The sequence below is a fragment of the Haemaphysalis longicornis genome, unplaced genomic scaffold (genome assembly GCF_048455015.1).
Source record: "Haemaphysalis longicornis isolate Haplotype H1 unplaced genomic scaffold, Haemaphysalis longicornis Haplotype H1 scaffold_12, whole genome shotgun sequence".
NCBI classification, from domain to species: Eukaryota; Metazoa; Arthropoda; class Arachnida; order Ixodida; family Ixodidae; genus Haemaphysalis; species Haemaphysalis longicornis.
Window position 1 is genome coordinate 82,953,125 of NW_027526225.1, and position 27,840 is coordinate 82,980,964.

Sequence of the window (27,840 nt, forward strand, 5' to 3'; positions counted from 1 at the left end):
GGGAGCTTCTTCAGCCACCGGGCGCGGAAAGAACCCCGGATCGTCTGGCAACCCAGAGGAGGTCCGTTGAGCGATCGAAGTGTGCGGCGTCTGTGGGGCTGCTGTGCTCGACGGCGCCGAGGAGCCGATATCGCCGGAGCGCAGCCAGCGAGGGCGGCCGTACTTCGCCCATCGACAGCTGTTTGGAGCGCAGAACAAGTAAGCTGGCATCTACGATCCCCCCTAGAGAAGCAGTGCTCTTCTTCTGACCCGTTTTACGCTCCGTGTTGTACCTGCGCTGAAAGGACTGCGTTGAACACGATGCGAATACGCTTAACTGCCTGGCTAAATCAAGCGGAGTATTTTGATGCGGCTGCTTATATATTTAGAGCCAGCTACGCATAGCTGGGGCTTGCGAAAAGCAGTCAATTAAGCCAAACTGACCCCCTTCCCCTCCCCACTCCCCCACGGGGTATGTGAAATCCTACGACTTCTACGATGTCTCCTGCCCCAGCTCGAGACAATTGATATTCCTCAAAAGCCAATGCCGCAATCCGTAGCCTTGCGGCGCCGTGAGCTGCGATTGATCTAAGCTGGGAAAACAGCGCTTCGTTTTTCAGCTTCTCACTTTCGTTCTTCGCCAGGTTCCTTGCAATATGGCGCGCACAAGCACGCATGTTGTTGCAATTCAACAAGCAAGAGGCGAGTGAAGGGGGACCAGCGTAAACAGAAACTCGAACCAGCATCTTAACCAACGTAGAATGCTCTGACGTCAAACGTTCTACTGTAGCGCCTGCCCGTTCCTCGTGACCCACTGGTGCGAATAGAGGAATGTAATCGGTATTGGTATCAACAAGAGCAGCATTTCAGCTACTTGTGTCCTTCTTTGTGGATGTTTACGAATTCACAGTCTTTCCTTGCCTCACGTTTTAAACTGGTCTCTGTCAAATATGTCAGCTTTTAAAGGGACATGACAAACATTATGTAATTAAGGTTAGTTTAGAGAGCGTAGATTCTGGCCGGTTTACATTCATTTTCACGGGAGTACTATCAAAGGTACGATGCAGCTGTTATACACTTTCCTCTTCAGGGAGAAGTGTATGACAGCTGCATCTTACCGGTACTCACCTACGGGGCAGAACCTTGAAGGATCACTAAAAGGGTTCAACCTAAATTTAGGACGACTCAGCGAGTAATGGAACGGAAGATGATAGGAGTAACGTTAAGGGACAGGAGGAGAGCGGAGTGGGTCGGGGAACAAACGTGTGTTGAAGACATATTAGTAGAAATTAAGAAGGAGAAATGGGTGTGGGCAGGGCATGTGAGGCGAAGGCAAGATAACCGTTGGTCATTAAGGGTAACAGAGTGGATCCCTAGAGAAGGCAAGCGTGGCAGGGGGCGGCCGAAGGTTAGATGGGCAGATGAGATCAAGAAGTTTGCGGAGATAAATTGGTCGCAGTTAAGACAGGACCGGGATAATTGGAGATCCAGGGGAGATGCATTTGCCCGCAGTGGGTGCAGACAGGTTGATTATGATGGTGATTATGATGATGGTGATGATGACTATCAAAGGTACCACATGCGGGGCTGTGTGTTGTTTACTTCGACACCCGCCGTACGCGCTCTCTGCATACGTATACCATTGACATTGCGAAGCGGTGCGAAGCGGTGCGAAGCGGTGCGAGGATGACATGCGCGCATAGGTAACAAACTCCAACAAACACGCTAAGCAGAGCAATATCGGCCATCGAGCGAGCATGGACAACACGGAAATATACGAGAAAGGACGTAGGCTTAAAGAGACGTAGACTACTCGCTAAGCTTGGGCGTGTGACGTCATGCTCCCTCGTTTTCGTTCTTCCTCCGTGCCCTTTTCCCTTCAGTATCCTCTTCGGAAAACTGGGGAGGTCACTGACACACTCTCAAGTGCGCGGAGTGAAGTTTGATAGATGGCCAGCACGTGTATGCTACGCAGACATTGCCTAAAAACTCCCTTATCCTCGCAAGTGGATGGGCTGCACAAAGGTCGGAGTGGCAGGACCCTCACCGCAGGTATCTGCCACTGCACGCTATTGACCCGCATTGTGACTTCCGTTTTCCACGCGGCCTCAACAAGCGGTGTGAAGGAGTTCTGCACCGACTGCGCCTGAATGTGGCGTTTACTCGGAGTTTTAGGTTTAATATTGGTTGGGAAGATTCCCCCCTGTGCCGGACTTGCGGTGTGCGCGAGACTGTAAATCACTTGCTCTGCGTTTGCCCTCGATACGCTGCTGCGCGAAAAACTGCAGCGAGCTCCCTCTCTCATGTACGTCATGGAGGCAGCCTCGAACTTTTTCATTATCTTGGGCCTTGGGCCAATAGTGCTGACAGTACCTTTGGTACAAAAGTACTGCTCCAGTTCCTACGAGAGACTGAACTGGACAAATCTCTCTAGATCAGAGACAGAGCAAGTGTGTCACGATATCTTCTCTTTCGCACTGTGGCGTTCATCTATTTATTTTTCTTGGGTTGGTGTTGTTACTTTTTTTCCCGTCGTTTACTTTTCATTTTGTTTAAGCGTTTCCATTAACGATTTCCTTTTCAATTGTATTTTTTTTGTCCGGACTCTGTTGGCAGCAATCTCTTGTTTTTCTGGTCCTTTTTTTTCTTTTTTTTTAACGCTTCATGTTTGTCTTCTTCCTACTGTAACCCTGATGTCTGATATGCACCACTCATCAACGTAGTCACCCCCCATCTGGTGTAGCAAGCCTTGTCCCTAGCAGGGCGGACCTCACCAGTTCACATTAAAGAGCATTCTCTCTCTCTCTCTCTCCCACCACCCTAGCTGAATTGGACACTAAAATGATAAGTCTGCAAAAAGCAAAAAGCACGCTGCAAGTGCTTGCAGAGTCACTTTGGTAGTTGTGAGGCGGCCGCAAAGGGCATCTGGCACTCGCGCATATGTGTCTTCATTTCGACATGAGTATTTTAGGAAAATGAAGGGGGGGGGGGGGGGGGATTTCAACCGACGGCACTCTAGCTCAGCACTGTAGGCATGGCTAGAGTGCCGTCCGACGACATTCGAACATTTAGGACTAGTCTAGCGGCGCCCAAAGCGTCCGTCATCTGGCGTAGTGGTTCCGTCTTAGTTTCTTGGTGCCATGGACGGTGGTTCGAGACCGGCTGTTGGCATTTCGTTTTTCACTTTTAAATTTAGCCATAATTGTCATGGCTTAGGTTACTTTTTGGTGCTTCAAATTATTGCTTTGTGTTCGTTACGCCGTCTTATGTTAGTATAGGTTAGGGTACCTTGAATTACGTTATGTGGAGCGATACAGTGCCAGACGACGCATTTTCTTTACAAATCGCGCATGGCGGACGTCGTTATAGTGGAGTGCTTATGGTACCGTTGGACGACACTCTAGACACAGCCTCTCAACCCCTCCGAATATTCCCCACTCCCCGCTTTCTCGCGTCACTGGCACCGATATGTTTCTTTTCTTTCGGGCTCTTAAGCGGGCGAATGCCCTACACTTGCCCTGCATATTATGCAAGGAGTAATTGAGTTTTACGTAGCGATGCAGTCGCAAATAAAACTCCAACAATAATGCTCGGTAATTTTAAAAACGGCGCGTGAGAGTAACATTTCCCATTTGGTGCTTTCTGTCAATGTAGCGCCACAACGATTCTCGACGAAACACATACAAGAGCCATAAGGTCGTCTTTGGAAGGGGACAATGCCACAGAATCCTCTGCAACTTCCGATCACCTAAAGCCCAACTGAAAGCTGATGTCGCTGCTGCTGAGCACAAGGACGAGAGTACGATTCCTGGCCGCGACGGCCGCTTTTCTGATGGAATCGAAAAGCAAAAACGCCCGTGTGTACGAGAGACCCCAGGTGGTCAAAATTATACCGGATCCCTCCACTACGGCACGCCTTATCGCCTGCGTTGCGTCGGCGCGTTAAACCACATAAATAACCAATCAATCAATCAAAGCTGACGTCTTTAAAACATGAATCCCGGGAAGTGAAACAACATAGAAACTTGTTGCTAACCTATGGCTCCGTTGTCATTACTTATAATCTGTTTTTGTTTGATATCAGCAGGGTCATCAGCTTCAGAAACACGCTGGAAAAATGCCAGCATGGCCTCCCTTATCTTGCTGCGCGTTGGAAACTTGTTATCAGTACTTACGCACTTCTTGGAACACTTCTACGGTTCTGAAGCCTTATTGTCAAGTTATCGCATATCTGTGCAACATCGGAGATTTTCCACTGCCGCGTCCGCGCTGCTCTGCAAGATGTTTTCGTATTTTGTTCGCCGGTCACTGTAACCTTCTGCAGTGTTTAGACAACGCATGCTGACGTTTGTGTTCCAAATGTAAGTCCACAACTATCGTGCATGTGCATAGAGGCGTGTTCACGATTTTGTGAACAACTATGGAAATACCTTCTGATTAAGTTTACCATTGTAGCTATCTTAATTAGGAGAAGCAACGTGTTCTGATTAAGTGTTACTGTATAAGACGGATCTGAAATATTTACTCACTCACCTGGATGTACTTTCGCAAAATTAGTAAAATTATTTCGGCGCACGTTAAAGATCCCCTGGTGGTCAAAATTAATCCGGAGCCCTCCACTACGGCGCGCCTCATCGCGTCGGCGCGTTAAACTTGATTGATTGTAGAGTTTAACGCGCCGACGCAATGCAGGCGATGAGGCGCGCCTTAATGGACGGCTCCGGATTAATTTTGCCCACCAGGGGATCTTTAACATGCCCCGAAATCTCGTACACACGGGCGTTTTTTAGTCAATCAATCAAATAACTTTCGCAAAATTGTAATTTGGTAGCATACGTGAGGGAGCACAGCAACTCGCTCGTATAGTTGCCCTGATTATATCTCCTTACTTGTGGAGCGCGCGCGTCGGTCACCCGTCAAATATCGATTAATGTGCGTCATGCCATAAAAACCCGCCCTCGTGCACTTTGTCCCCCCCTGCGGCAAAATGAAACTCCATAACTGGAATGAGCTCATTATACGCGCGTCGCAGTAGGATATAGCGGGATGAGCACGCTTATTACGGGCTTCTGGAACGAGCGTACCCCTTCTCGACGCAGTGGCATCGGAGCTAGCTCAAGCGGAACTAATTCAGCGCAGCCAAAAGCGGTGAAATGAGGGGAGCTGACGTTGAAATAGCGGTAAGAGAGAAATCCGTCATTGGCGTCGGAGGCCTTTCGTCGAAGGTGCGTTTACGTGTGCGTACGCGCGTGCGTGCGTGCGTGCGTGCGGGCGTGCGGGCGTCCAGCAACGTTGCTGGACGTACGGCCTGTATTTTTGCTGATTATAACCATAGTTCAGTCGAAGTCTGCCAACCAAAATGAGTTAGTATTGCGGTTCTTGAACTTCATAAAAAAATCCCGGGCCATCTCCGCTAGCGTGAAACCTAGGAGGGGCGAAGCATGCCGTTCAGTGGTCAAAAACGCCTAGGCGGCTCGGCGTTTTTGCCAACGGATATGTAACCGTTCCGGAGTACAGGTATCTGTAAAACTCTCTTGTCTTTGAGGCACGCAGCTCTGAGCGCGAGGCGTAAGCGAGTGTTCCGGTGTTTTTTAGTACGCTTTACGTTCTAGCGCGAGGCTTAAACGAGTTTCCCGGTGTTTTAGTACCGTGACTACATGAGACTACGATTCGACGATGACAGGAGATGTCAACAGCCCCAGCCACTAAGGGGCTTCGCCCCTAATACCTTAGCAAGGTGAGCTGGTGGACACGTTCGTAAAACATGCTATGAGACACATCGCGGAAGCGTATACCTATGCACCATCGTCGCGCGCCGCTTTTTATCTCGCCTTTCTTGTCTTCGTCATTTCATTTTGCACAGTAGTTCAATACTAGTTTGTGTCACCAACATTCCCCATAACCTGCACCTGCCGAGGCTTATTTCTAGTCGACGGGGCTATATATCTTGTGGGCGGCCATGCGCTCTTTAGTTCTCGCTGCTTTTATCGGCGTTCATGTGTGTCCACGGAGGCTGTTGTCGGCATTCGTGACTTCACATTTTCGTTCGCGTTGTAGAGCTTGCGTGTGAAACCACAAAAATATACCGTATTTTCGCGCGTATAACCCGCACCAGAGATGCGAAAGTTTCAGGGGTGAAGTATAGAGGTGCGGATTATATGCGAGGTATTTCCTGTGGTGCAGCTTCACTGCAATGCGCGTTGGACGCCCTTACAGCATTAATAGCTACCAAGCCACTGTTATCCAATTGACAGTGCTTATTTTGCACACACACAGCTCAGCAATATACCAACCTGAAAAAATGTATGAGTCAAGTCATCTAATTACGTAGGCAGTCAGGTAAGTTCGTTTGCATGAACAAATGTGCAATGTTGCTTGAGTAGCAGAATTGGTCCATCCTCTTATGTATAAACTATGCGGGCAATACGCGGGCATATATTTTTTTTTTATTCGTCGACGGCAAGTGGGGGTGCGGGTTAATGCAGGCGCGGGATATATTAGCGAAAGTACGGTATATTCTTGTCCACGAAGTAGTTGTTACGGGGTTGTTAAGGTCACCGCCTCAGAACCCGCAGGGCCCCGCTTTTTGTCCCTAGTGTTGACAAGTACCTTAAGTTTGTTTTTCAACTCTGGGCCATGGGTCTCCAAGCAGGCACGAAGAAGGTTTTTATGTGGGCTGGGTGCTGCAAGGACATTTCAGGTCTAATAGATGAGTGAGTTAACTGCGAGTCTGTTAAACACTTCAATAAACAAAGAACGCCGGAAAGATACGCGGAGAAATGGGTGGACATGTGCTTGTCAATGTCATTATGTTGGTGCGTGTACATGTTTGGACTATTCCCCCGGAAACCTGTCCGTCCTTCCGTCTGTCTTTAACGGGTGACACGATTCGCTCTATGGAGTATATGGAGTATTTAATAAAATCCATTATCAGGCAACATTCATATTTGGTGCAAGGCTGCTTCTATCGCCCGCGAAGAAATGTCTCCCCAAAAATGCATTTGTATGCACTAATGATCACCAACATTAAAGGGGCTCTATAGGGATACATGGGGCCTTCAGATGTGTTTAATATGCCCTAGGTACTTCATACTGTCACGAAGCCAAAGATGACGCAGCTGTCTTGAAAGAAAAACAAGTTCATTTGAGCGTACTTGTGCTCCCTTAACAACTCAAAAAAATAGACAGGCGGCGAAGTAGCAGTCAACAAAGTGATGTGCGCAGGCGAGTGTCGGCGAATCGAATACCGCGGTGTCTGCTCTGCTGGTATTTATCTTTCGGCGTGGGTGTTTTTCGAACCGTCGAATTACATCGAGAACACTGTAGATAAAAAAAATGCTATTCTAGGCTTGTGGCATTAGGGCGAGACATTCTCCCTATCAAATGAGATAATCCGTGCGGCATAAGAAAGAAAGAAAAGAAAGAATGGAACATGCGCTTCACTCAGGGCACAGATAACACAGCCTGGTGCAGCCGTGCAGTAAAAGCAAAATCATTAATAAACAAATACAATGCATGGTTCGCGGCAATATTTTCATATGACGGCTTATATTGCCCCAGCAAAAGTGTCTTTTTAGCATTGCGTTCGTGTTTAGCAGTTAAACCGACTTTAAAAGACTGTAGGAACGGACGGGGTCTTATGGAGGCACCTAATAAAAGGCCCTAGTGCCTTAGATTCTTGCGGCAATGCTTAAATATCAACTGCAGAAATATCTCCCGAGAAAGTCATTTGTGTACAGTAGTGAAGCCACCTTCGGAAGGACCCTGTTTGTAAAGGTGAAGCCCATTACACGTCGATTTGGCATTCGCATGATTGGCTTTCCAACACTGATGTGTATTGCAGTGAAGTTGTATGACAGCCGCCACCACCACCACCACCACCATCACAACAACAACAAAAGCAACAACAACAACAACAGCAAAAACAAGCACAACCGGCAAAGACGACGAAATAACCAGATACGTCGCGTACGTCGACTTGTATGTGTGTAGTAGATATGAGCGGCTGAAGAGAATGTTTAGGAACCATCCTACGATTCCCACTTACGAGTTCCTATTTTTTTCTTTGCTTTTTTTCTTGTTTCTTATTTTTTTCTTGTTTGATAGATTCGGAGTCCCAGAAAAAAGCACACCAGCCTTGCTGCAGACAAGGCCAAAGAGGCACACCCCATTTCCCTCTCGCCCTCGCCTTTCGTCCTCCCGCGCGTAATCACGTCTCTGACCGCCCACCACGCCCACCGGACACATGATCATACTTCGCTCTGAACATCGCCGGTATTTTCTTGAGCGTCTGTCATAACGAACTCTCCGGTCGACCACCATAGCGTGCAGTTATAGCCTTCGGATCTAGATCAAACGGCGGCATAGATTAGAATACATAAAGCTCCCTTCCTCGAAGTGAGAGTTTTTTTTTTATGTGAAAAGAAATGTTCTACATTTCTGCGCTTTTTTGTAAGGAAGGATACTTGATATATTAGGCCACTTCAGGTGCTGGACGTATGGAAGTGGCGTATAACAACGTTTTATTGACCTGCCACAGTCCTTAAGTGGTTAAATGATTTTTATTCCAGGGGAAGGAGGTGGAATAAACATTTATGGAAAGCAGACGAAGGATGGTAGTTTTGAAAGCAGGGCCAGCGAAATGAACGGGGCGAAACGAAGACGAGACAAACAGAAGCGCTTACTAGCAACCAAACGATTTATTGCATCGGGGCGCCAGTTTCATACATGCTGGTCGACCACCAAAAACAACCATGAAGAAAGACGGAGGGGTAGGGGAGAAGGAATGAGGGGAAGCCGCACAAAATTCATTCCTAAAAAACGCACAGCAATGGTAACAAGACACACGTGCCAAGTTTTGAGATAGCGAATCTCTTCCTCGACGAGCGATGCGCTCGGTGAACTAACACAATCTTCACCATGATGAACAATGTTTTAAAAATGTTGTACTTTGGGCCGTTATCACGAGAAGACGGAACGCGAGATTTGCGGAGCTTTTTGCATTGTTCGGTACGGTGAAGATTGTATTGGTACACCGAGCGCCTCGCTCGTCGAGAAATATTCACCGTGCTCAACAATGTTTGAGAAATGTTGTATACTGGGCCGTTATCAGGAGCACAAGGCACGCGAGATTTACGGAGCTTTTTGCATTGTTCTGCGCGGTGAAGGTTGTCACTAGTACACCGAGCGTCCCGCTCATCGAGAAAGAGATTCGCTATCTCAAAACTTGACACGAGTGTCTTGTCACTATTGCTGCGCGTTTTTTTTTTTTTTTTAGGAATGAATTTTGTGCGGCTTTCCCTCGTTCCTTCTCCCCTACCCTTCCGTCTTTCTTCATGGTTGTTTTTGGTGGTCGACCAGCATGTATAAAACTGGCGCCCCGATGCAATAAATCATTTGGTTGTTAGTAAACGCTTGTGTTTGTCTCGTCTTAATCGCTTCACCCCGTTACCGTAATTATCCGATTCTAACGCGCCCCCGATTCTAACGCGCACCTGATTTTCCTGGCAAAAAAACCGTAAAAAACTTGCACCTCCGATTGTAACGCGCACGGAACTTTGTGAGCAAGAAAAGCGAATGCGAGAGAAACCGGTGATTTATTTCTCGAAGTAATCTCACTTATCTTACTCCTCGTCGCTCTCCGCTGACCACAACATCTCGCCCTTGATGCCGTCAAGCGCGTTCGCGATGCCACACTTCTGAACGAACGTTGAACCATGGTTGATGGGATCGTGGCCCACGCCTCGCACGCCCATTCTGCGAACTTCTCCAGAGGCGCACGCTTCAGCCGACCGCTCGTTTTGAACGCGTGAGAGCCGCTGCTGCCATTGCTGTTATCAAGCGCGCAAATGGAACGATTTGACGATTTGTGTGAACCCCGATAGAAAAGCCTAGGCGCCTATGCTTCCTGCGTCCGGAAAATCCTTGCTAAAAGCTTTGGCCCCATCTTGAGATGGCGATGGCAATGGGTGGGACAAAAATTCCGCTGTTTCGGCAGTTTTGGTTTTGTATCCGATTCTAACGCGCATGCGATTTTTCGACCTATTTTTCCGGGAAAAAAGTGCGCGTTAGAATCGGGTAAGTACGGTAATTTCGCTGGCCCTGCTCTCAAAGTTATGTACCAACCGGCTCAAGCTTCAACTCTTCGAGGAACAGTAGAGTCGTCACTTTTGTGGGAGACCTCCTCCGTCCAGAAAGCGTTGGGCTCAGGCTGCCCGCTTGTCCCATTCGGCCAGCTGGTCCTGGGTCTTCAGGGCATGAGCTATCCAACTGGCTCTCCCACTGCTTTGTGATGAGGTTTGGAATGGGGTTAAAGTGCAGGGGGGGGGGGGGGCACAAAAAATGGGTGTACGTACGAGCAGTGTTTGCGAGTGTAGGCGTATTAGTGCTGGGTGCATGGTAAAACAACTAACGAGAAGCGCATGGTGGTAAAACAACTAACGAAGCAGTGCAGGGAGATATGGGCTGGGAGCCGTTTGAAGTTTGAGAAGTTCAGAGTAAAATATGGGAGGTTGAGAGCAATGGAGCAACGCAGGTGGACAGCTAAAATTTTTAGGTACCTATACTTGAAAAGCGTGGATACGCAGTGGTTAAGGAAGACTAGAAGGCTAACGATGGAATACAGAAAGAACAGTGGAGAATCCAAGACAGCCAAGACAACCAAAAAAGCGGCGAGGCAGATAGGAACGAATAAATGGATAAAAAAAATGGAAGCTAAATTGTCGTTAGAGATGTACAGTGCAGAGAAATGGGACATCAGAAAGGAAAATTTCTACGATAATTCCAAGGGCAGTGCTTCGCTTTTTGTGTCTAGAGCAGGTTGCTTGAGAAGTAAGAGCTTTGTGGGGGAGTGTACACAAAATTATGGGATATGCGTAGTCTGTGGAAAAGAAACAGAAACTATGCGGCACATAGTGTTGGAATGCGAGGGTATCTATCCAAATCTACGCGAGGGCAATATTCGTCTTCCAGGAGCCCTAGGATTTAAGGGTATCACAGAGGAAGTGAACTTCAAGGCTGTCGAGGCGACGAAAAGAAGATTAGAATGCTGGTGGACGAAAAGCGGTGAGGGGAATATTGCCTAGGACAGCTAGCACTTGTAACAGAAAAAACAAGTATTTTGTGCCTGCCTTAAGAGCAGCACTAGTATTAAACGAAAAGTATAAAACACAGATATATTAGTTTTTTTGGTAATATGACTCATCATTACCCCGCTACAAGGATGATATCACTAGCGATCACCAATCATCATCGCCATTCCTTGAAAGAGCTTCTCGTGTGGTGAGGGAAAAGTGCGGCGACCAGCAGTGGTTTGCAAGTCGGAGATGATGCTGGTGTATTCGGCGCCTGTGGAAGCGGCCAAGCGGCGATGGCCGGAAAATTACGAATGTCATTGCGAACACACTGCTAGCATTGTTTGGGAGGTGGAGTGGGACAACTCAGCGGACGGACAACATTGTGCCCCGTCCTCGTGAGTGAGCGCCGCTTGACCCTGCTGGTCTGGTCAGCTCCTGCTAGGCGTCGTGAATACCCGGTCTGAACGGACACCCAGTGTGCGTGGTGCTTATAGAAGGACCCGGGACAGCTTGCAGGTTTTGCAAAAGAGGACGTCGGTTTTGTCCTTTTGTCCCGCTCGCTGAAACGAATTCGACAGGAGTGGGTGGCGTGTACAACACGTACTGTTTAGCGCTCCTTGAGCACGTGGCGCTAGTTTGTAATGCTGTGTGTGACGTGAGTGACTTGGAGCGCAGTAGCTTGAAGGCGTTGGATGGTGGTGAGCTTGGTTCCAACTTCTTTGTGATAGAGGCAGAGGAAAAATTACTCCCACCTCCCCTCGCGGGAACCCCTGTGTAGGTGCGACGCATAGGGGGTTCCGTTGTTGTTTCCGTTAGGTTGATTCTCCCATCGCGTGAAACGTGCCGTGAACCCCCTGCCGCGGCTATGACGCAACACAATCCAACACAATCCACTTTAATCCAATCCAATCCAAATCCAAATCCAAGCCAAGCCAAGCCAAGCCAAGCCAATCCAATCGAATCCAATCCAATGACCCTTGCGAGAGAGTGTTCGCTATCTGAGAGGAGAGGGGGTGAGCGGCGGAGAGCGCAGCTCGCGCGGCGAGGAGAATGGGGGAGGGGTGTGGACGGACAACAACAACGCCGTATGGAGGGACATGGCGAGTGAATGAGATGCAGTCGCATCTAAAATGATAATTATCCTACATGTATTAGTCATTTTTCCAATCTAGCAATCCTTTAGCTCCCTTTAGGTGCACAACCATGCATGCCTATCAACTAGTTTTATTGACGTTCTGCTTCCTGCCGGACAGTTCTGTAGAGCCCCACCAAAAAAGTGTTATCCCGTAAAAGCGTGTCCCGAGTGGCCTTAGGAGTGTCGGGCTAGCTCTGTGGGAGGACTTCAGCCTCGCCAGCTCCCAGACCCTGGCTGAGAGAGAGAGAGAGAACGCTTTCAATCCCAGTCTAAAATCACAACAGGAATACCGCAGAAACATAATAAGACCTCCTGTCGTACGACATAAAGCTTTGTTGTGACAACAGAAGTACTGTTGTTACGACAAAGCCGTCTGTTGTTACGACACACATTTCTGTCGTAACGACGAAGTCAATTTTCTCAACGACAAACTTTCCTGTAGTCACAACAGAACTGCCATTTACGCTACTCTTCAGAATTTTCAATAACATTCAAACAATGTGCAACCACTCATGCAACATCAGGATCAGGACAAGACATGAATTCGGCACGACGGTACATCAAAATCAGGACAGGAATACGACACACGACAGAACATCAGAATCACGACGCGACAAGGATACGACAAGACGACAGTACGACACGAAAAAATACGACAAACAACAGGAATTTCTCTTGTCGTCATTTTCTGCTGGGATGGCGCTGCAGGCGGCGGTGCAGGCGTGTCCCAATGAGCGGCGGTGGCAGCCTGTGGTGATGGCCGCCGAGGACGAGGCCCCCCGCGCCCGCGAGCTGTGGCTGAGCGCGACGCAGCAGGCGGGCTGCTGCAGCGAGGCCACGCGCCACACCTGGTGGAAGTTGATCCGGCAGCGGTACAGCGGGCCGGCCAGGCACCATCACAACCTCGACCACCTGGAACAGATGGCCGCGCTGGTGGCCGAGTACGCCGAGCACCTGGGCAACCCGACCGCCGTCACGCTGGCGCTCTTCTTCCAGTAGTGAGTCGCCGCCATCATCACCCATTCAAATCGGGACCGAGGGCCATTCTAGATGACTGGTCTCCAAGGACCTCTTGTACGCGTAGCGCCCGTTTAGTGTGTTACGTTCCAGTGATATATCCCCCTATGTGATCACTCTACCTCCATACCATCACGCCCGACCGCAATGTCCCCTCATTCGCTTCTTCAGTACCCAATTCGCGACTCGTTTAGTACATCTGTAGTCTTTTCAACGAACCAGAGGACACGACAGAGTCCGTTTTAATGCGTAAACTTATCTGGCTAGTAATCCGAGGTTTCGAGAATTCCGGCGCAAACATTTACAAACTTTTTTTTTTCCTGCTGAGAAAAAATTCCTATGCCATTTATATGGTTTTCATAATGGTGACCAACGATACGAAGTATACACTGGCAATACACTTCCGAACGACTACCACTGGGTGCCCGGTACATACGTGTATCTTAGCACACAGGTAGACCTGAGCCCATTTAGGGCTTTATTTCCCGGTGTATTCTTATGGGTATCGCAGACCGAAGGTAGCGCTATCTGGCACAGGTAAATCGCCTTTTAGTCTCGTTTCTTAGCCCTTCCCGCTCCCCCCACCCCTCAACGGCTACATTTTCGCACACAACGTCTACGGAATTGTTCCTTTCGCGTTCTCCCGTACCATCGTTACGCGATACTTGACTTTGCTCTACAGGCTTATTCCTTTGCTCGTTTATTTAAGTGTTGGTTTTTGGACAGGGCAATTAAGTCTTTGTCTCTACAATGCAAGTTTCTTTCAAAACGCGTGGGTGGCGGGTGGATGATTCTTCAGCGTTGTGCTTATGGAGTTTAGAGCACGTGGAAGCGGTGAGCACCCAAATTGGTTCACTTGTGAAAAGCTGTTGGTATCGCAATCTAGCTGTCATATTGTGGTAATCGTAATATAGACAAAAATTGAACACAGAAAATTTGAAGCGCGCATATAATTCTTCAGTAAACAAAACTAGTACCGAGCCATAAAAATACAGTAGTTGGTACAATCCAATTCAGCCTTTCACGCTCAAAATAAATTAAGAATTTTAATCTGCTGAGCAATACTATTCAGACACGAATTTTCACAGTGGTGCTGTTGTAGATTGACTCCGTTTTTTCGCGTGCATAGACCGAGAAAAATTATGTTGATTCCTCTGTCATAGGAATCGGTAAAATACGAAAGTGAAATATGTGCAGTGAAATCTGCAGCTGAGCATAATTTCCGGGTCAGTGGCTGTCTTTTGGGTGTGCTTGGCGAGCGACGTCTTGCTGGCGGGTCGCTTTGCCACAGGCGTACTGGCGTCATTTCCGTGACGGATATGACTTCAGCGAAATCTTGGTGTATCCCGGCATAAAACGCTTTCGTGTTAAAATATAAAACTCGAAAACGAACAACCCTAAGTATAACGTACTCTTTAGTACTAAAGGCTGCTTCCGCGCAAGAACACCCTGTGTGCAGGGGTGCACCCTTTACAGGCCTCTTGCTTCGTTGTACTGGCGTCACTTAATTCCGTGGCGGATATGACGTCACTGAAATCCTGGCGTATCCCGGAATAAAACACTTTCGTGTTAAAAGGCCTCCATGATGCTCCAGACCCTCTCCTTCACTTCAACGCACCCTCTCCTTTCCACCACCTGTTCGACTCCTGAGGTTTATATTTTGATATCAGATGGTGCATATTGCCCCTAAAGAACTGCCTTCTCAGCAATGCATCTGTGTTTAGAAGTGAAGCCGAATTTGAGGAGATCGGTGTGCTCTTTTCTAGCTGGCTTTACAACATTGTGTGTTGCACAGTGAGGACTGCTCCCAATCCCGCGGGACGCTTCCCCGGCGTGACGGCGCGGTTTGAGCGGGAGTTTGTGGCCGACCGATAACCCACAAACAGCTCCGCTGGCCATCAACCTGCACAGAGTGGATGGCACTGCATTTTTCTACGCATTTCATTTGCGTCCGAACGAATCCAATGACGCCTTATAGCAACTCGGCTCCTGTGAAGGCGAATCTGCTCCAAATCCTACTGGGCCACGGGAGCAATGGCCACACAGCCCCAGAATGAAGTTGGTGTGCCGATTATCCCAATGTCCACGTTATCTAAGCGAACCTCAATGGTCTAGACTGTGGGAACCGGGCTTAACTATGTCCGAGACTTTCTGTCAGGACGGAATGCCGTTATCAAGATCGGAGACTGCTTCGGACACCATCGGACACCAGGGGTACTCCACAATGAGCGGTTCTGTCGTCCCTGCTGTTCAATAAAGAAGTTTATTCTCTCTCTCTCTTCAGATTCCATCATCTCCCTTCCACGTGCACTGCTCCGGCGTCGCCCCTTTGCAGTACACAATTTCTTCGCGTCACTACGAATTCGCCACTACAGTCTAGCTGCACTTAATTCTTATTCAATGAGTAAACTACCACATAGGGATTGTAATCTGTGAAATAGAAACTATCGATGCAACCGTATCCCAGCAGAGTAGGTCGCCTATTTGCGTTCTGCCAGTCGAACACGTGTAAAATTGGGTTGCGGAGCCGCTTCTCAGATAAGGAGATCCGCAATATAGAGTTTTAGCATTGCGGGTAGCGTCCGCTCACGCTACAGCGGCGGGTACCGGGACTCGACTGGGCACTTGCGGATTCGTTCCGGTAGGGTGAATTAATTCTGCGGGCTGGCCCTCGCCATGCCCGCGCATTCGTTCCGCTGGAGGGCGAGCTCCTCGCCTTCCCCGCGCGCGCATGCGCAGTTGGGTCCCGGTGACCTGCCGCCGTAGCGTGAGCCTCCGCTATCCTCTTGCTAAAACTCTCTAATGTTCGTGCATCCGGTGAAACGGAGCGCTCACGCGTGTCGCAGTTAACGTAATCACAGTCTGTGCAGTCACAGAACTCGGTTTTGTTGGGACGTACATACGCTGTTTTCAAAAGCTGGCTGTGCAAACTAGATGCTCAGCAATGTTTTTACCTTGGTACTGTGCTCTTATTGCTCAACAGGAAAAAAAATGAACCGTTTAGCTGATGACAGGGACACGCGAAGACTGCAACATAGGTTGTAAAAAATCATTTTTGGAAAGCGCCCTTTACACTCCTCATTTACATTCCCGATTGTGTGGAATAAGTACCACCTTATTAATAAGCGGCCATTTAAGTTGTAGTTGGCTTGAAAATCGTCCCCTCGGATCATAAGCAACTCCGCCGACATTTTGTAATCGCTTAATCCCCGCTCTCGTTTTTTTGCATTGCGATCATACTTTACTGTTACAAATATTGTGAGGCAGGTGCACTGGTCTCCTGCCGATAGCGTTGCGGAGTCTCAGGCGATTACGAATTTTTCCCTCATGCAGCCTCGAGTACGACCCCAAGTCTCAGGACAACGAGGAGCGCTGCATCGAAGCGTTCCGTCAGTTCGCCGAGGAGGCCCGGATTCCGACGGTGCGTGCGAATACGGCGCGCCTCTTATCTTTGCACTCATTTCTGCACGCTGCAGTTTTGCTCTACTTTCCACACACACGCGCACTTAGCCTGCGTGGCGTACCTTCAAAATTCGATCGAAAGAAGCTAAAACGAGCCCCGAAGTATTCTATTAAACTAATCATTTTCTTGCGCTGTCAAAAACTGCAACTCGGAAAACATGACCCCGTGCGATGAAGAACTTCATCCGACCTAAAGAAGTTAATTCGATCTTGCGAATTTATCAGGTTTTCCGGACATTTTTGAAATACAGCGGTACATCCGCAACTGTATTTAAAGGCCAAGTGCAGCGTCAGCAATACCGAGCGTCACTGAAGGGAGGTTTACATGGCTCTTAGGTCGGCTTAAGTATGCAATGAAGTATGAAGAAAAAATGACAAGGCGCACGGAACAGTGAGTTCAGAAAAAAAGATTGGAAACATTAAGCCATATGAATTATGCGGGAACGAACTACAAAGCATACTTACCGACATACATACATACATACATACATACATACATACATACATACATACATACATACATACATACATACATACATACATACATACATACATACATAGATACATACATACATACACACATACATACATACATACATGCATGCATTCATACATACATACATACATACATACATACATACATACATACATACATACATACATACATACATACATACATACATACATACATACATGTAGCGAATCAGAATAGGAAATGAGGGGCTCGTTGAAAATAACACAGAAATAAGGGTTGGCAGTCGAGAAAACCTCGGAAAGCAAAGGGGAGGATGTGGTAGATCATTGAAACAGATTAAGAATTTGGAAAGAAAGAAAGAAAGTGAAGAAAAAATGCCCGCCAGGTGGGATCCGAACCCACGACCTCCAGAATATCGCACCAGACCGGTATTCTGGAGGTCGTGGGTTCGGATCCCACCTGGCGGGCATTTTTTCTTCACTTTCTTTCTTTCTTTCCAAATTCTTAATCTGTTTCAATGATCTACCACATCCTCCCCTTTGCTTTCCGAGGTTTTCTCGACTGCCAACCCTTATTTCTGTGTTATTTTCAACGAGCCCCTCATTTCCTATTCTGATTCGCTACATGCATAGCGAGGGCCTCTGTTCTGGCAGTCTTGGTGCCAAAGGGAGCTTAAGAGGGTTCAAAGCTGGTCGACCACTCTGGACATGTCGTAGACACTCGAGTCACGACCCGGGGGTTAAAAAGAAGGTCCCCTTCACCCCGATTAGTCCGAATGGCGCTGGCTACCACCCCCAAGCACAGGAAACAAACATACCTAACATAAATACCCCAGAAAGTGAATGGGAAAATCGCCCCGCCGGTAGCGTAGTGGTTATCGCACCAGACCGGTATTCTGGAGGTCGTGGGTTCGGATCCCACCTGGCGGGCATTTTTTCTTCACTTTCTTTCTTTCTTTCCAAATTCTTAATCTGTTTCAATGATCTACCACATCCTCCCCTTTGCTTTCCGAGGTTTTCTCGACTGCCAACCCTTATTTCTGTGTTACATACATACATACATACATACATACATACATACATACATACATACATACGTACATACATGCATACATACATGCATACATACATGCATACATACATACGTACATGCATACATACATACATACATACATACATACATACATACATACATACACACATACATACATACATACATGCATTCATACATACATACATGCATTCATACATACATACATACATACATACATACATACATACATACATACATACATACATACATACATACATACATACATACGTACATACATGCATACATACATGCATACATACATACGTACATACATACATACATACATACATACATACATACATACATACATACATACATACATACATACATACATACATACATGACCGTATGTGTGTATGTGCGTATCTGTGTATGCGTGTATGTTTGCATGCACGCGTGTATGCATGTTTGCATATAAGGGTGTGGCCACGTCGGTCTCGCAAACGATCTGCGCTAAGAAAAAAAGATGACGAAGAGACGAAGTGAGAGTGAGCGTGCCCCATCGTGCGTGCAGGACTCCGAGCTGTTCCTGTCGGTGACGGAGCTGATCCAGCTGACGAAGCTGCACAGCACGGACGAGCACAAGCAGGAGGGCATGTTCGGCCGCGAGGACAAGCACTTCTTCCTCGACTTCGACATGTGCGTGCTCGGAAGCGGCCCCGCAGGTGAGCTCGTACGCGCGCGATGAGATATGTTAGAGCACATGGCTCGCTCTTGAGCACATGAAACGTAATCATTTCGTCTGTTCTAGTCGCGCAGAAATTATGAAACGGTCACAAGCGATATCCCCTTTCACCACAGGGCGCCACATATATGCCTCGCTTGAAGCAAAGCTTTCTCCGTTATTACGTACGATCGTGCAGATGCTCGTGTACGGCGGTTCGTACGTCGCGTATCCCATCGCCACTTGAACTATTGCGCAAACAGAACGGCTCCTAAAGTCGGCATATTATATCGCTACTATTAACTGGTTGCACTACTGCACCGTAGCAGTAATAATCGAGGCTGCTATAAAGACGGCATTAGTGCAGCTATATGGTGCATTGTAAATTGGTTACACTGCAGTCGCGTCTTATACCAGGTTACCGTGTCGTGAAGCAGCACTGCGAAACCTACCTGTGCGCGGATTCACTGTTGCATATATTAGTTATGGATTGAGGAATTTGGAGAGACATACGCATGCGTACAAGGTTGGGATGCCGCCCCAGTGACCTACTATACTCACTACGACCTACAACGCTCATAACCACCAGGGCGACTTACACTGCACACTATACTCGGTTACAACTCAAGAACGGCACCACCTCATGTAGGGTATCACTCCGCCAAAGCGCCGGACCCGTGACGTCAGTGCGCGCGCGTTTTGAAAGGGGTTTGCTATGAATGCGTGATATCGTCTGCCTTGTCTCACGCAGTTTAAAGTTTGTCGTCACTGGAGTCATTATAAGCATATTAAGTCCAAAAAATCACGGGAACTGCTCACGCCATGTTCAAAACATTCCCAGTCACGCCCTACTTGCGCCGCGCGGAGAAACATCCGGCTACGGTGATAAGGCACAGCTGCAACTTCTGGTGCCGTTCTTAAGTTGTGATTATGTTTGTATATCTTTCATGTACGATTATCTTCGTTTTCCGCAGTTGCAGCGCAATTTTGCAGCAACAATGTTGCAAGAACTTTGCAGCGAAATGTTGCAATTGCAGCAAAACGGCACGTCTGGGCAATGTTTAGGTATAAGGCGCGCGGTGTATATTAGGTTTAAGCTTCCGTTTGCAGCCACGGTAACACAGGTTAGGGGAAAGTACAAAAGAACCCAGTGGGGTTGCGCTTAAAGGGCAGCTTAGCTGGCACAAAGTAGAAGCCGCCATTGCGCTAACCCCCACCACAGAGCCGGGATGGATAGTGTGCTTGCGTATATGTACATCTTTCTCGCTGCTTGCTGCGCGCTCACATTTCGCTGCAACTGAGAAAAACGAGATAATCGTACGTAAAAGATATACAAACACAATCCTAACTGCCGAGTCACCATTACAGCGCAGTTGTAGAGTCGCTTGTTGTTGGCGCTTGTTGTTGCTGTTGTTGGAAAACGTTCATTCAGAAAAAGGGAGAGGGGAGGAGGAGAGAAAGAGTTAGGAGCGGTGGGTGGCCATCCTATTCCGGTAGGCCGCGCAGGGTCGCCGCTGCCTTCGCCCGAGATATCAGGGCTTCCTGGTCCTCGAGCTGGCAACTGCGCAATGCGCTCTCTCATCGCTCTACAGAAGGGGGATCGGGTGGTTGGGGGTTCAGTGGGCACATCCAGACAAGGTGCAGGGTCGTGTTGGGAGTGTCGCAGCGTGAGCAGTTGGGTGCATAGCAGGTCGGGGAGATGCGATGGAGGGCGGCGTGGTTGTGGTATGTTAGAGTTCGCCAGATGCGGGCGTCTGAAACGGAGAGCGAAGGGTGAGGAGGGGGATAAGGGCGTCGGGAGGCCCTGTAGTGGTACAGGATGTCGGTGTAGGTTTGTTGGAGGGGGGTCACAGCAGGTGGGCCGTGGTCGAGGTTGGGGCGGCAGTCCTCGTCTGGGAGGGCGCGGGTAAGAAGATCGCGGGCAGTGGCGTGAGCCACTTCGTTCCCAGGGAGGGATGTGTGGCTCGGTGTCCACACGATGCGGGTAATTGGTAGAGTGCGGCGTTGGGACAGGATATGGAGAGCCAGGGTGGAAACTCTGCCTTGAGCGTAGCGGCGGCAGGCGGCTTGAGAGTCCGTGAGCACCGTGGCAGTTGGAGTTGTAGCGTGAGTGATGGCGAGGGCTATAGCGACTTCTTCTGCCGTGCTCGTTGATGCTGTCTGCAGGCTGGAAGCAACGAGGGTGGTGGCGTCGGAGCGCACTAGGGCAGCTACGTGTGCTCGTTGTCGGGGGTAGGGAGTGGCGTCGGTGTAAAGGGCAGTTGAATCACTGCCGTACTTTCGAAGAAGGAGGCGGGTCCGATGCTGTCGTCGTCCAATGTTGTACGTGAGGTGCATATGGAGTGGGATGGGAAGCACCCGTATGTTCGCGCGTTGAGAAGTGGGTATTCGTTGGGGGGTATCGGGATTCTGCTCTACATGTCGACCGAGCTTATGCAGCAGGTGTCGGCCCGTTGGGGTGAGCTGCAGTCGTTGCAACTGGTTGTTTATGTGGGCCTCCATCAATTCGGCGAGAGTATTATGAAGACCCAAGTTGCAGTAGCCGTTCGGTCGAGGGGTACACGGGCAAGCCAAGCGCTGTCTTGTAGGATTTCCGAATTAGAATGTCAATTTTGGCCTGTTCTCGCGGTTTGAGGGCGAGGTATGGAGCTCCGTATGGGATCCGACTGGTTAGCATTGCTTGGAGAATGCGGTAGGTGTCGGTTTCTCTGAGACCGTGTCTTCTCGAACAGGTTCGTCGGATCAGGTGCGTTAGTTGTGACACAATTAATAGTTTGTAGTCTGGGGAGATATGCAGCTCCCGAGCCGTCGTGGTGGTAGTGAACCCCCAAATGCGCAGGGTCTTGACAGTGGGGATCAGTTGGCCGCCGGTGGATATTGTGGGGTCGGGTGTCGGGTTCGGTGGTCGGCCTCCGGTCCTATTTCGGAGAACGAGGAGGGCAGATTTGCATGGGGCACATGAGAGACCGCACTTACGGAGGTAATGCGAGATGACGTCGACTGCTAGTTGTAAATTGTCTTGCTGGTAACCTGGGGAGCCTGTGTTAGTCCAGAGCGTGAGATCATCAGCATATAGAGCGTGATGTGCAAGTTGTGCCGGAAGGCCTAATAGGGAGATGTTGAATAGCAAACGGGAGAATACTGATCCTTGGGGCGTTCCCCGGGCGGGGTGTGGAATTTCTCTGTCTTGTACGGTCCGAGGTGTAAGGTAGCCATCCGGTTAGTGAGGAAGGCGCGGACAAAGTTGTAAGTTGCCTTTCCACATCCCGTGGTTTGGAGTTGTTGTAAAATGGCGGTGTGGGTTACGTTGTTGAAAACCCCTTGTATGTCCGGGGCTACGATGGAGCTTAGGTTCGTTTTGCTGAGGTGGTCAATGATTGTTTCTTTAAATTGTAGGTGTACGTCTTGAGCACAGATGTGTCCGGAAGCCGAACATGGTGTGGGGAAAGCGGCCAGTATCTTCTAGGAATTCTGTAAGGCGTCGAGAGACCAAATGTTCGTATAGTTTACCCACACATGAGGTTAAGGAAATGGGTCGTAGGTTGTCGAACCTCAAGGACTTGTTTGGTTTTCGCAGTAAGGTAATATCAGCTTGTCGCCACTGGGAGGGTAGTGTTTCCTCTTTCCAGTGCCGGTTGTAGCAGTCAAGGAGGGAATCCAAGTGCTCTTCGTTCAGGTTCCGAAGCAGCTTTTATGTAATTTGGTCGTGCCCCGGCGCCGAAGCACCACACATTTTTCTTCTCTGTGTGCATAACAGCTCGCGTTATAGCGCTTTAACAGTGAAGTTGGCTTTGCCGCAAGGCGTACTGTGCTGACGACGGGCACGAACAAAATCTGTAAACAATACTTCTAAATTACATCGCCATAAATTTACACGTATAAATGCATCATAAGTGAGTCCAACTCCTTGATGTATTTCTCCATCAGGACAAGACGTACTTTGTTGCCGAATGGGCTTTCACAAGTTTGTTAGATCGCACTTTCCTATTCGCTACTATACACCCCGCGAATGGGAAAAAGCAAGTGCGCTTCTTTTTAATCCACCGTCGTACTTATATAGACATGACATAAAAACTTTCTGTTGTATTCTTTTTTTTTTTTTTTTGCATTTGCTGGCAGGAAACCTGCTTTTTGTTGTGAAGTCGATAATTCTTCCCGTCTCTGAGCGGACTGTAATCGTATGAGAAGTTCGCTGTGCCGTCTTTCTGGGCGCCAGGAATCTTGATTGATTGATTGTAGGGTTTAACGCACCGACGCAACGCAGGCGATGAGGCGCGCCGTAGTGGAGGGCTCCGGATTAATTTTGGCCACCTGGGGATCTCTAACGTGCGCCGAAATCTCGTACACACGGGCGTTTTTGCTTTTCGCCTCCATCAGAAAAGCAGCCGCCGCGGCCGGGAATCGAACCCGCGACCTCGTGCTCAGCAGCGCAACGCCTTAGCCACTGAGCCACCGCGGTGGGTCCGCCAGGAATCTTGAACAAATCGAGACGATGGCTATCAGCTAGAGCGAAAGTGGATAAGGAAACGCCGCATTTTCTGTCCATACTATAACGCTCACTATGACCTACAACGCTCATTAGTATTCAGGCGAGTACCGTATTTTCGCGCTTATAACCCGTCCCTGCATATATTCCGCACCCCCACTTTCAGCCCACCGGAAAGGAGAAAAAATGCTCGCGTATTGCCCGCACATTTGATGCAGGAAAGGCTGCACCAAAGCTACTGTTCAAGCAGCACTTCGCATACTATGTAGACTGATAAAGTGTATATTTAGCAAGTAGCATACAATAACTGCAAGGCGAAAGTCCCAATTCACTAATAAAATTCAGAGTGCCCTCCTCCTTGTTTTTTCTTCCTTGTTTTTGTATGTTTTGCGCAATCGCTGCCATGGAAGGCTTAGTCAATGTTACTTCGCAGGAGCTTCACGGCATAACGCGCATTGCCGTGAAGCTACGGTAAAAAAAAATACCGCGTTTTAACCGCACCCCTACTTTGCCACTGAAATTTTCGCATTTTTCGTGCGGGTTATAGGCGCAAAAGTACGGTATATCGTCAAAACAGTGACAATGGGTATATACGTTAGTATAAGACAATTGATTCATTAGGACGTTGTGCTCCTAATTCGTACTTGACCTTTAACCCCGGGTACCAGACAATGGTTGTATAAAGCGGCGAATGCTAATGAGAGTTGTCGGTCATAGTGAGCGCGTGGATCACTCAAACAACTCAATCAAAAAGGCACGCGGTAAACATTTTCCCGCGAAAAACTCGCACGTTAGCCTTTTCTATAACCACACGGACACGTAAAAGCGACGTACTGGCGCAACCATGTAGCTCAGTGGACGCGTCCACAGCACACACATCTCAGAAAGGGAAAACGAGTGAGTGCCTTGTGGCTCTTTCTCCTACGCCGCCATGCGAAAGTGCGCGTTTTTTTTTTTTTTCAGAATACAAAGACTACACGGAGAAAGTTCGACTCGAGTACAGCTTCGTCCCCGACGCCGTCTACAAAAGTCTTCGCTCAAAGGTAACTTAGGCCCTACCACGTCCGTCAGACATTTTCGTGGCATACGTTAGCCAGCTCACAAAAAGGCCTATATGCACTAATTTCAATTTTGTAATTGGATTGAATCAGTGACTGGTAATATATTTCAAGTAACAATAATCTGTATGATTCGGTAACCTATTGGTTGTTTAATTCAGCAGGTAATTTATTGATTTCGTTTGTAACACGTAAAGCTAAATAATATCTTCGAAGAAATTTCATACCAGCTTCATTACTTTACAACGTATCCGTGCGCAGTAAGTTCCAACATACAGTGCCTGTTCAGGTCCCAACCACTCTGAAATTACTAATCGTAGACTCAGGAAAATGTGAAAATGATGCAAACCGTGATTCACGGTCTTTTTAATTGCCTCTAACCACAAGAGTCACACCAAGGAAGCCTGCCTATGTCCCGCCCTTTCTCTTTACAGAAAAACTCCTAGACTGTGCCTTTTTCACTTTTTTTCGAAGAACCTGTTGCTTAAGAACATAAATAACACCACCATCTTACGTGTTTCTACACGCGTTTATCTCAGTAGGAGTTCCGTCTGCTCATTCGAAGTGTCCTGGCTCAAAGTTAATTCGTGTCGAGAGCCGGGTTTGCGTGTTGGAATCGCCTTCCTCCCTATAATGCGCCTACATATTCCTGATGCTGGTTCCTTTAGAGTGGCCGTCACAAACTTGATTAACCATCAAAATGCTTGTGCCGAGAAGAAGATGAAGTGTGGGTGGCAGGGGTTTGTCCAGAATTTCGATTTTCGGGAAGGCGGGAAGGGGGGGGGGGGGGTGTCGAAATCCTCCTAGGGGGGTGTTCAGGGGATGTTGGGGGGTGTATAAATCCCTGGTGGATGGGTCTAGAAGAACAGCTAACTGCAAATAACAGCTGGTTGGTATATTGTCTTGGATGTTGTTATTTGATTATAGTCATTTTTATATCTGTTCTTTAATTTCGATGTATAGAATATATATCCACCCCACCTTTTTCTTGGCGGTTATAAAATAAATAAATCATACCCATCTGTCTTATAGACGTTTATTAAAATAGTTGCATAACGCCGCCAAACATCTCTACCTGGCATGAGTCATATCGAAGCCGGCCTTGGTCGTCGCGAAGATTGATGACCACACTGTGTGCTCTAATTACCTGCCTCGTTCGTTCGGTCTCGCGCCTTCTGCAGGTCCTGCGGTCGTTCCTGCAGATCCCCAACATTTTCTCCACGGAGCCGTTCCGCACGAAGTACGAGGAGCGGGCAAAGAACAACATCCGGGCGGAGATCGCCGAGCTGGACTCGTAGCGGCCGGGGAACAGGAGGGGGATGGGCAAGAGAGAACTTTATTAAGAAGAAGTTTGGGGATGGGCCACGCTTTCGTTTCGTCTTTCACTGGGCGCGCAGAGGCTCTTACTTATGCTATGGGGAGTCTCCGCACAAGGTCGTGTTGAAAAGTTAGAAACTACTCGAAATAATTAATGTTAAGAACACGATGCAGCCAGCTGCCTTCTTTTGGTTTTTGTCGGTTCGAACAAAAAAGTCGAGGTTGTTCACCTGGATGCGACGAGTTATTGAATCAGGGAGCTAACTCAAGCTTGACACACAGCATTGCATAATGGGTTCCTCAGCTACTGATTTTGCGTTTCCCTATTTTTCTTTGAAGCTTTCACTCCCCAGAGATATGAAAATGCTTCGTCTGATATATAGTGCCTTGTGATATCTATTGCACACTAGCATTTTCAAAAGTAAATTCCTCGCAGCACTTCAGTTTGCTTTTTAATGCGAAGAATTCGTTACTGTTACACCGTGTTTGAGCTTCTTTCGTCGCTTTCCTTTCTTCGTATTTTAGCTCTTCTGGCTGCATTCTCCGCCTCCTGTGCTTCAGTCTCGTTAGCGTATTTGTGTGGGTTGACCGCGCGTAGCAGGCACAGAAACTGACGGCGCACGTACCCGACTTATAAAAGCGCTTTCCAACACAGGGCATGGCCAGAGTTGATTCTACAGACAAACTTGAGACACTTCACGTATACTTCCCCAGAATCAGCGTTCTCCATGACACCTGTCCCACTCACGTGCCGTCACGTGCACCTCTTCCCCATTGGTTATCTGTCACGTGCCTGATGATGCACCCACTGGACACACACGTTTCCAGAAACCGTGGCGTCGAGGTAGCGTGTTCGTATCGCAACGCGGAGGCCCGGGTCTGATTCCTACCCAGACCAAAACGCACGAAATTTTCTTTTCAAACCCATTAATTTACCTGGTTTGCAAGAACTCCCCTATGAAATTATGCGTCAATTCAGGCTTTTCATACCTGTGTTTGCTATGTACGCCATCGGCTATTTTTGTTGCCTTCCGGCAACAACGACGCCCGATTTTTAGGCTAAGAAGGCATATAACGTTTCCGCATTAAAAAAAAAGAACGATGCAGAAACGATTCGTTAATCAGATGCAGTACGCAAAGCCAGCGAAGAAAGTGTTTGCTTTGCGATGTTTTGCTGAAATGTCCACACTACTGCGTTCACAACAAGACCTCAAGTCTCCGACTCTCGACTAGATGAAAAAAACGACACAAAAAGAACAGCCTTGTAGCTTGAAAAGACGTATAATGGAGCTAGTTGGTACTGCTTTATAGTGAAAATGCGCCAGACAACAAAGGGACTGGGACGATGTGCTTCATCCCAGTCCATTTGTTGTACCGTTTGTTTAGTCTACGAATACCCAGCGCACCTTCAATATGAAGCCTTGCAGCACACGAGGCCGTCAAGTTCACTAACTAAACTAGTCCACCTGCAAGGTGCGTACTCGCCTTGATGGTTAAAGAGGCCGTGCCTTGGGTTCTTGGCCGCCGCTTTTCTGGTTAAGGGGAGAAACGCCATCGAGTCGAGATCTCAACGTACTTTAAAGATTCCCAGGCTGCCTGGGCTAATCCGTACCACTCCACTGCCCCCGTAATGGCATACGCCTGGGCCCCTTGTAACCTCAGTGTAGTTCGGTATAAAAAAAAATCAAATTTCAGGTGCTGAACAAATGAGCTGCGTAAGATTTTGCGGAACATACGTTAAGGTGGCAGAAGTTATTGAACTCGTATACAATTACTGACGTGATCAACTCACCAGTCAACGGCCGCAGTTCTTTCCTCAACTGGTCCGTCTTCTAGTTGATGCACTCAGTACGATTGGCGTTTAAATACGTCGCGTCGATGTATACATGCACGCAGTGCTGACACACCAATCATCAGCTCGTTCTCGTGCGTTAGTGGGGAGACGATCCCGTGTGCTACCTGTGTGTATGTGTATGTGTGTGTTTTCTCTGTTGTGAGCAAATAAATATGTTTACTACTGTTTGTGTCTGTGTGCACCATTTTTGTAGAACGAAGTTCGTAAAATGTGTACGTTGTACGT

The 27,840-nt window shown here is 48.2% G+C and overlaps 1 protein-coding gene across 1 annotated transcript; it reads left to right on the top strand.

The window, feature by feature from the left end:
• On the top strand, window positions 1-27,782 carry LOC144162889 (uncharacterized). Its single transcript, XM_077693605.1, has 6 exons — window positions 1-198; window positions 12,898-13,187; window positions 16,540-16,627; window positions 18,750-18,900; window positions 24,349-24,428; window positions 25,625-27,782. Exons 2-6 carry the CDS (start codon window positions 12,946-12,948, stop codon window positions 25,739-25,741), a joined length of 678 nt encoding a protein of 225 aa, XP_077549731.1. The 5' UTR covers window positions 1-198; window positions 12,898-12,945; the 3' UTR covers window positions 25,742-27,782.
• Window positions 27,783-27,840: the final 58 nt, after the last annotated feature.

Coding starts and splice junctions, on each gene's coding strand:
- LOC144162889 (XM_077693605.1), top strand. CDS start 12,946: ATGGCCGCCGAGGACGAGGCCCCCCGCGCCCGCGAGCTGTGGCTGAGC. Junction 13,188..16,539: donor CTGGCGCTCTTCTTCCAGTA/GTGAGTCGCCGC, acceptor TCCCTCATGCAG/CCTCGAGTACGACCCCAAGT. Junction 24,429..25,624: donor ACAAAAGTCTTCGCTCAAAG/GTAACTTAGGCC, acceptor CGCCTTCTGCAG/GTCCTGCGGTCGTTCCTGCA.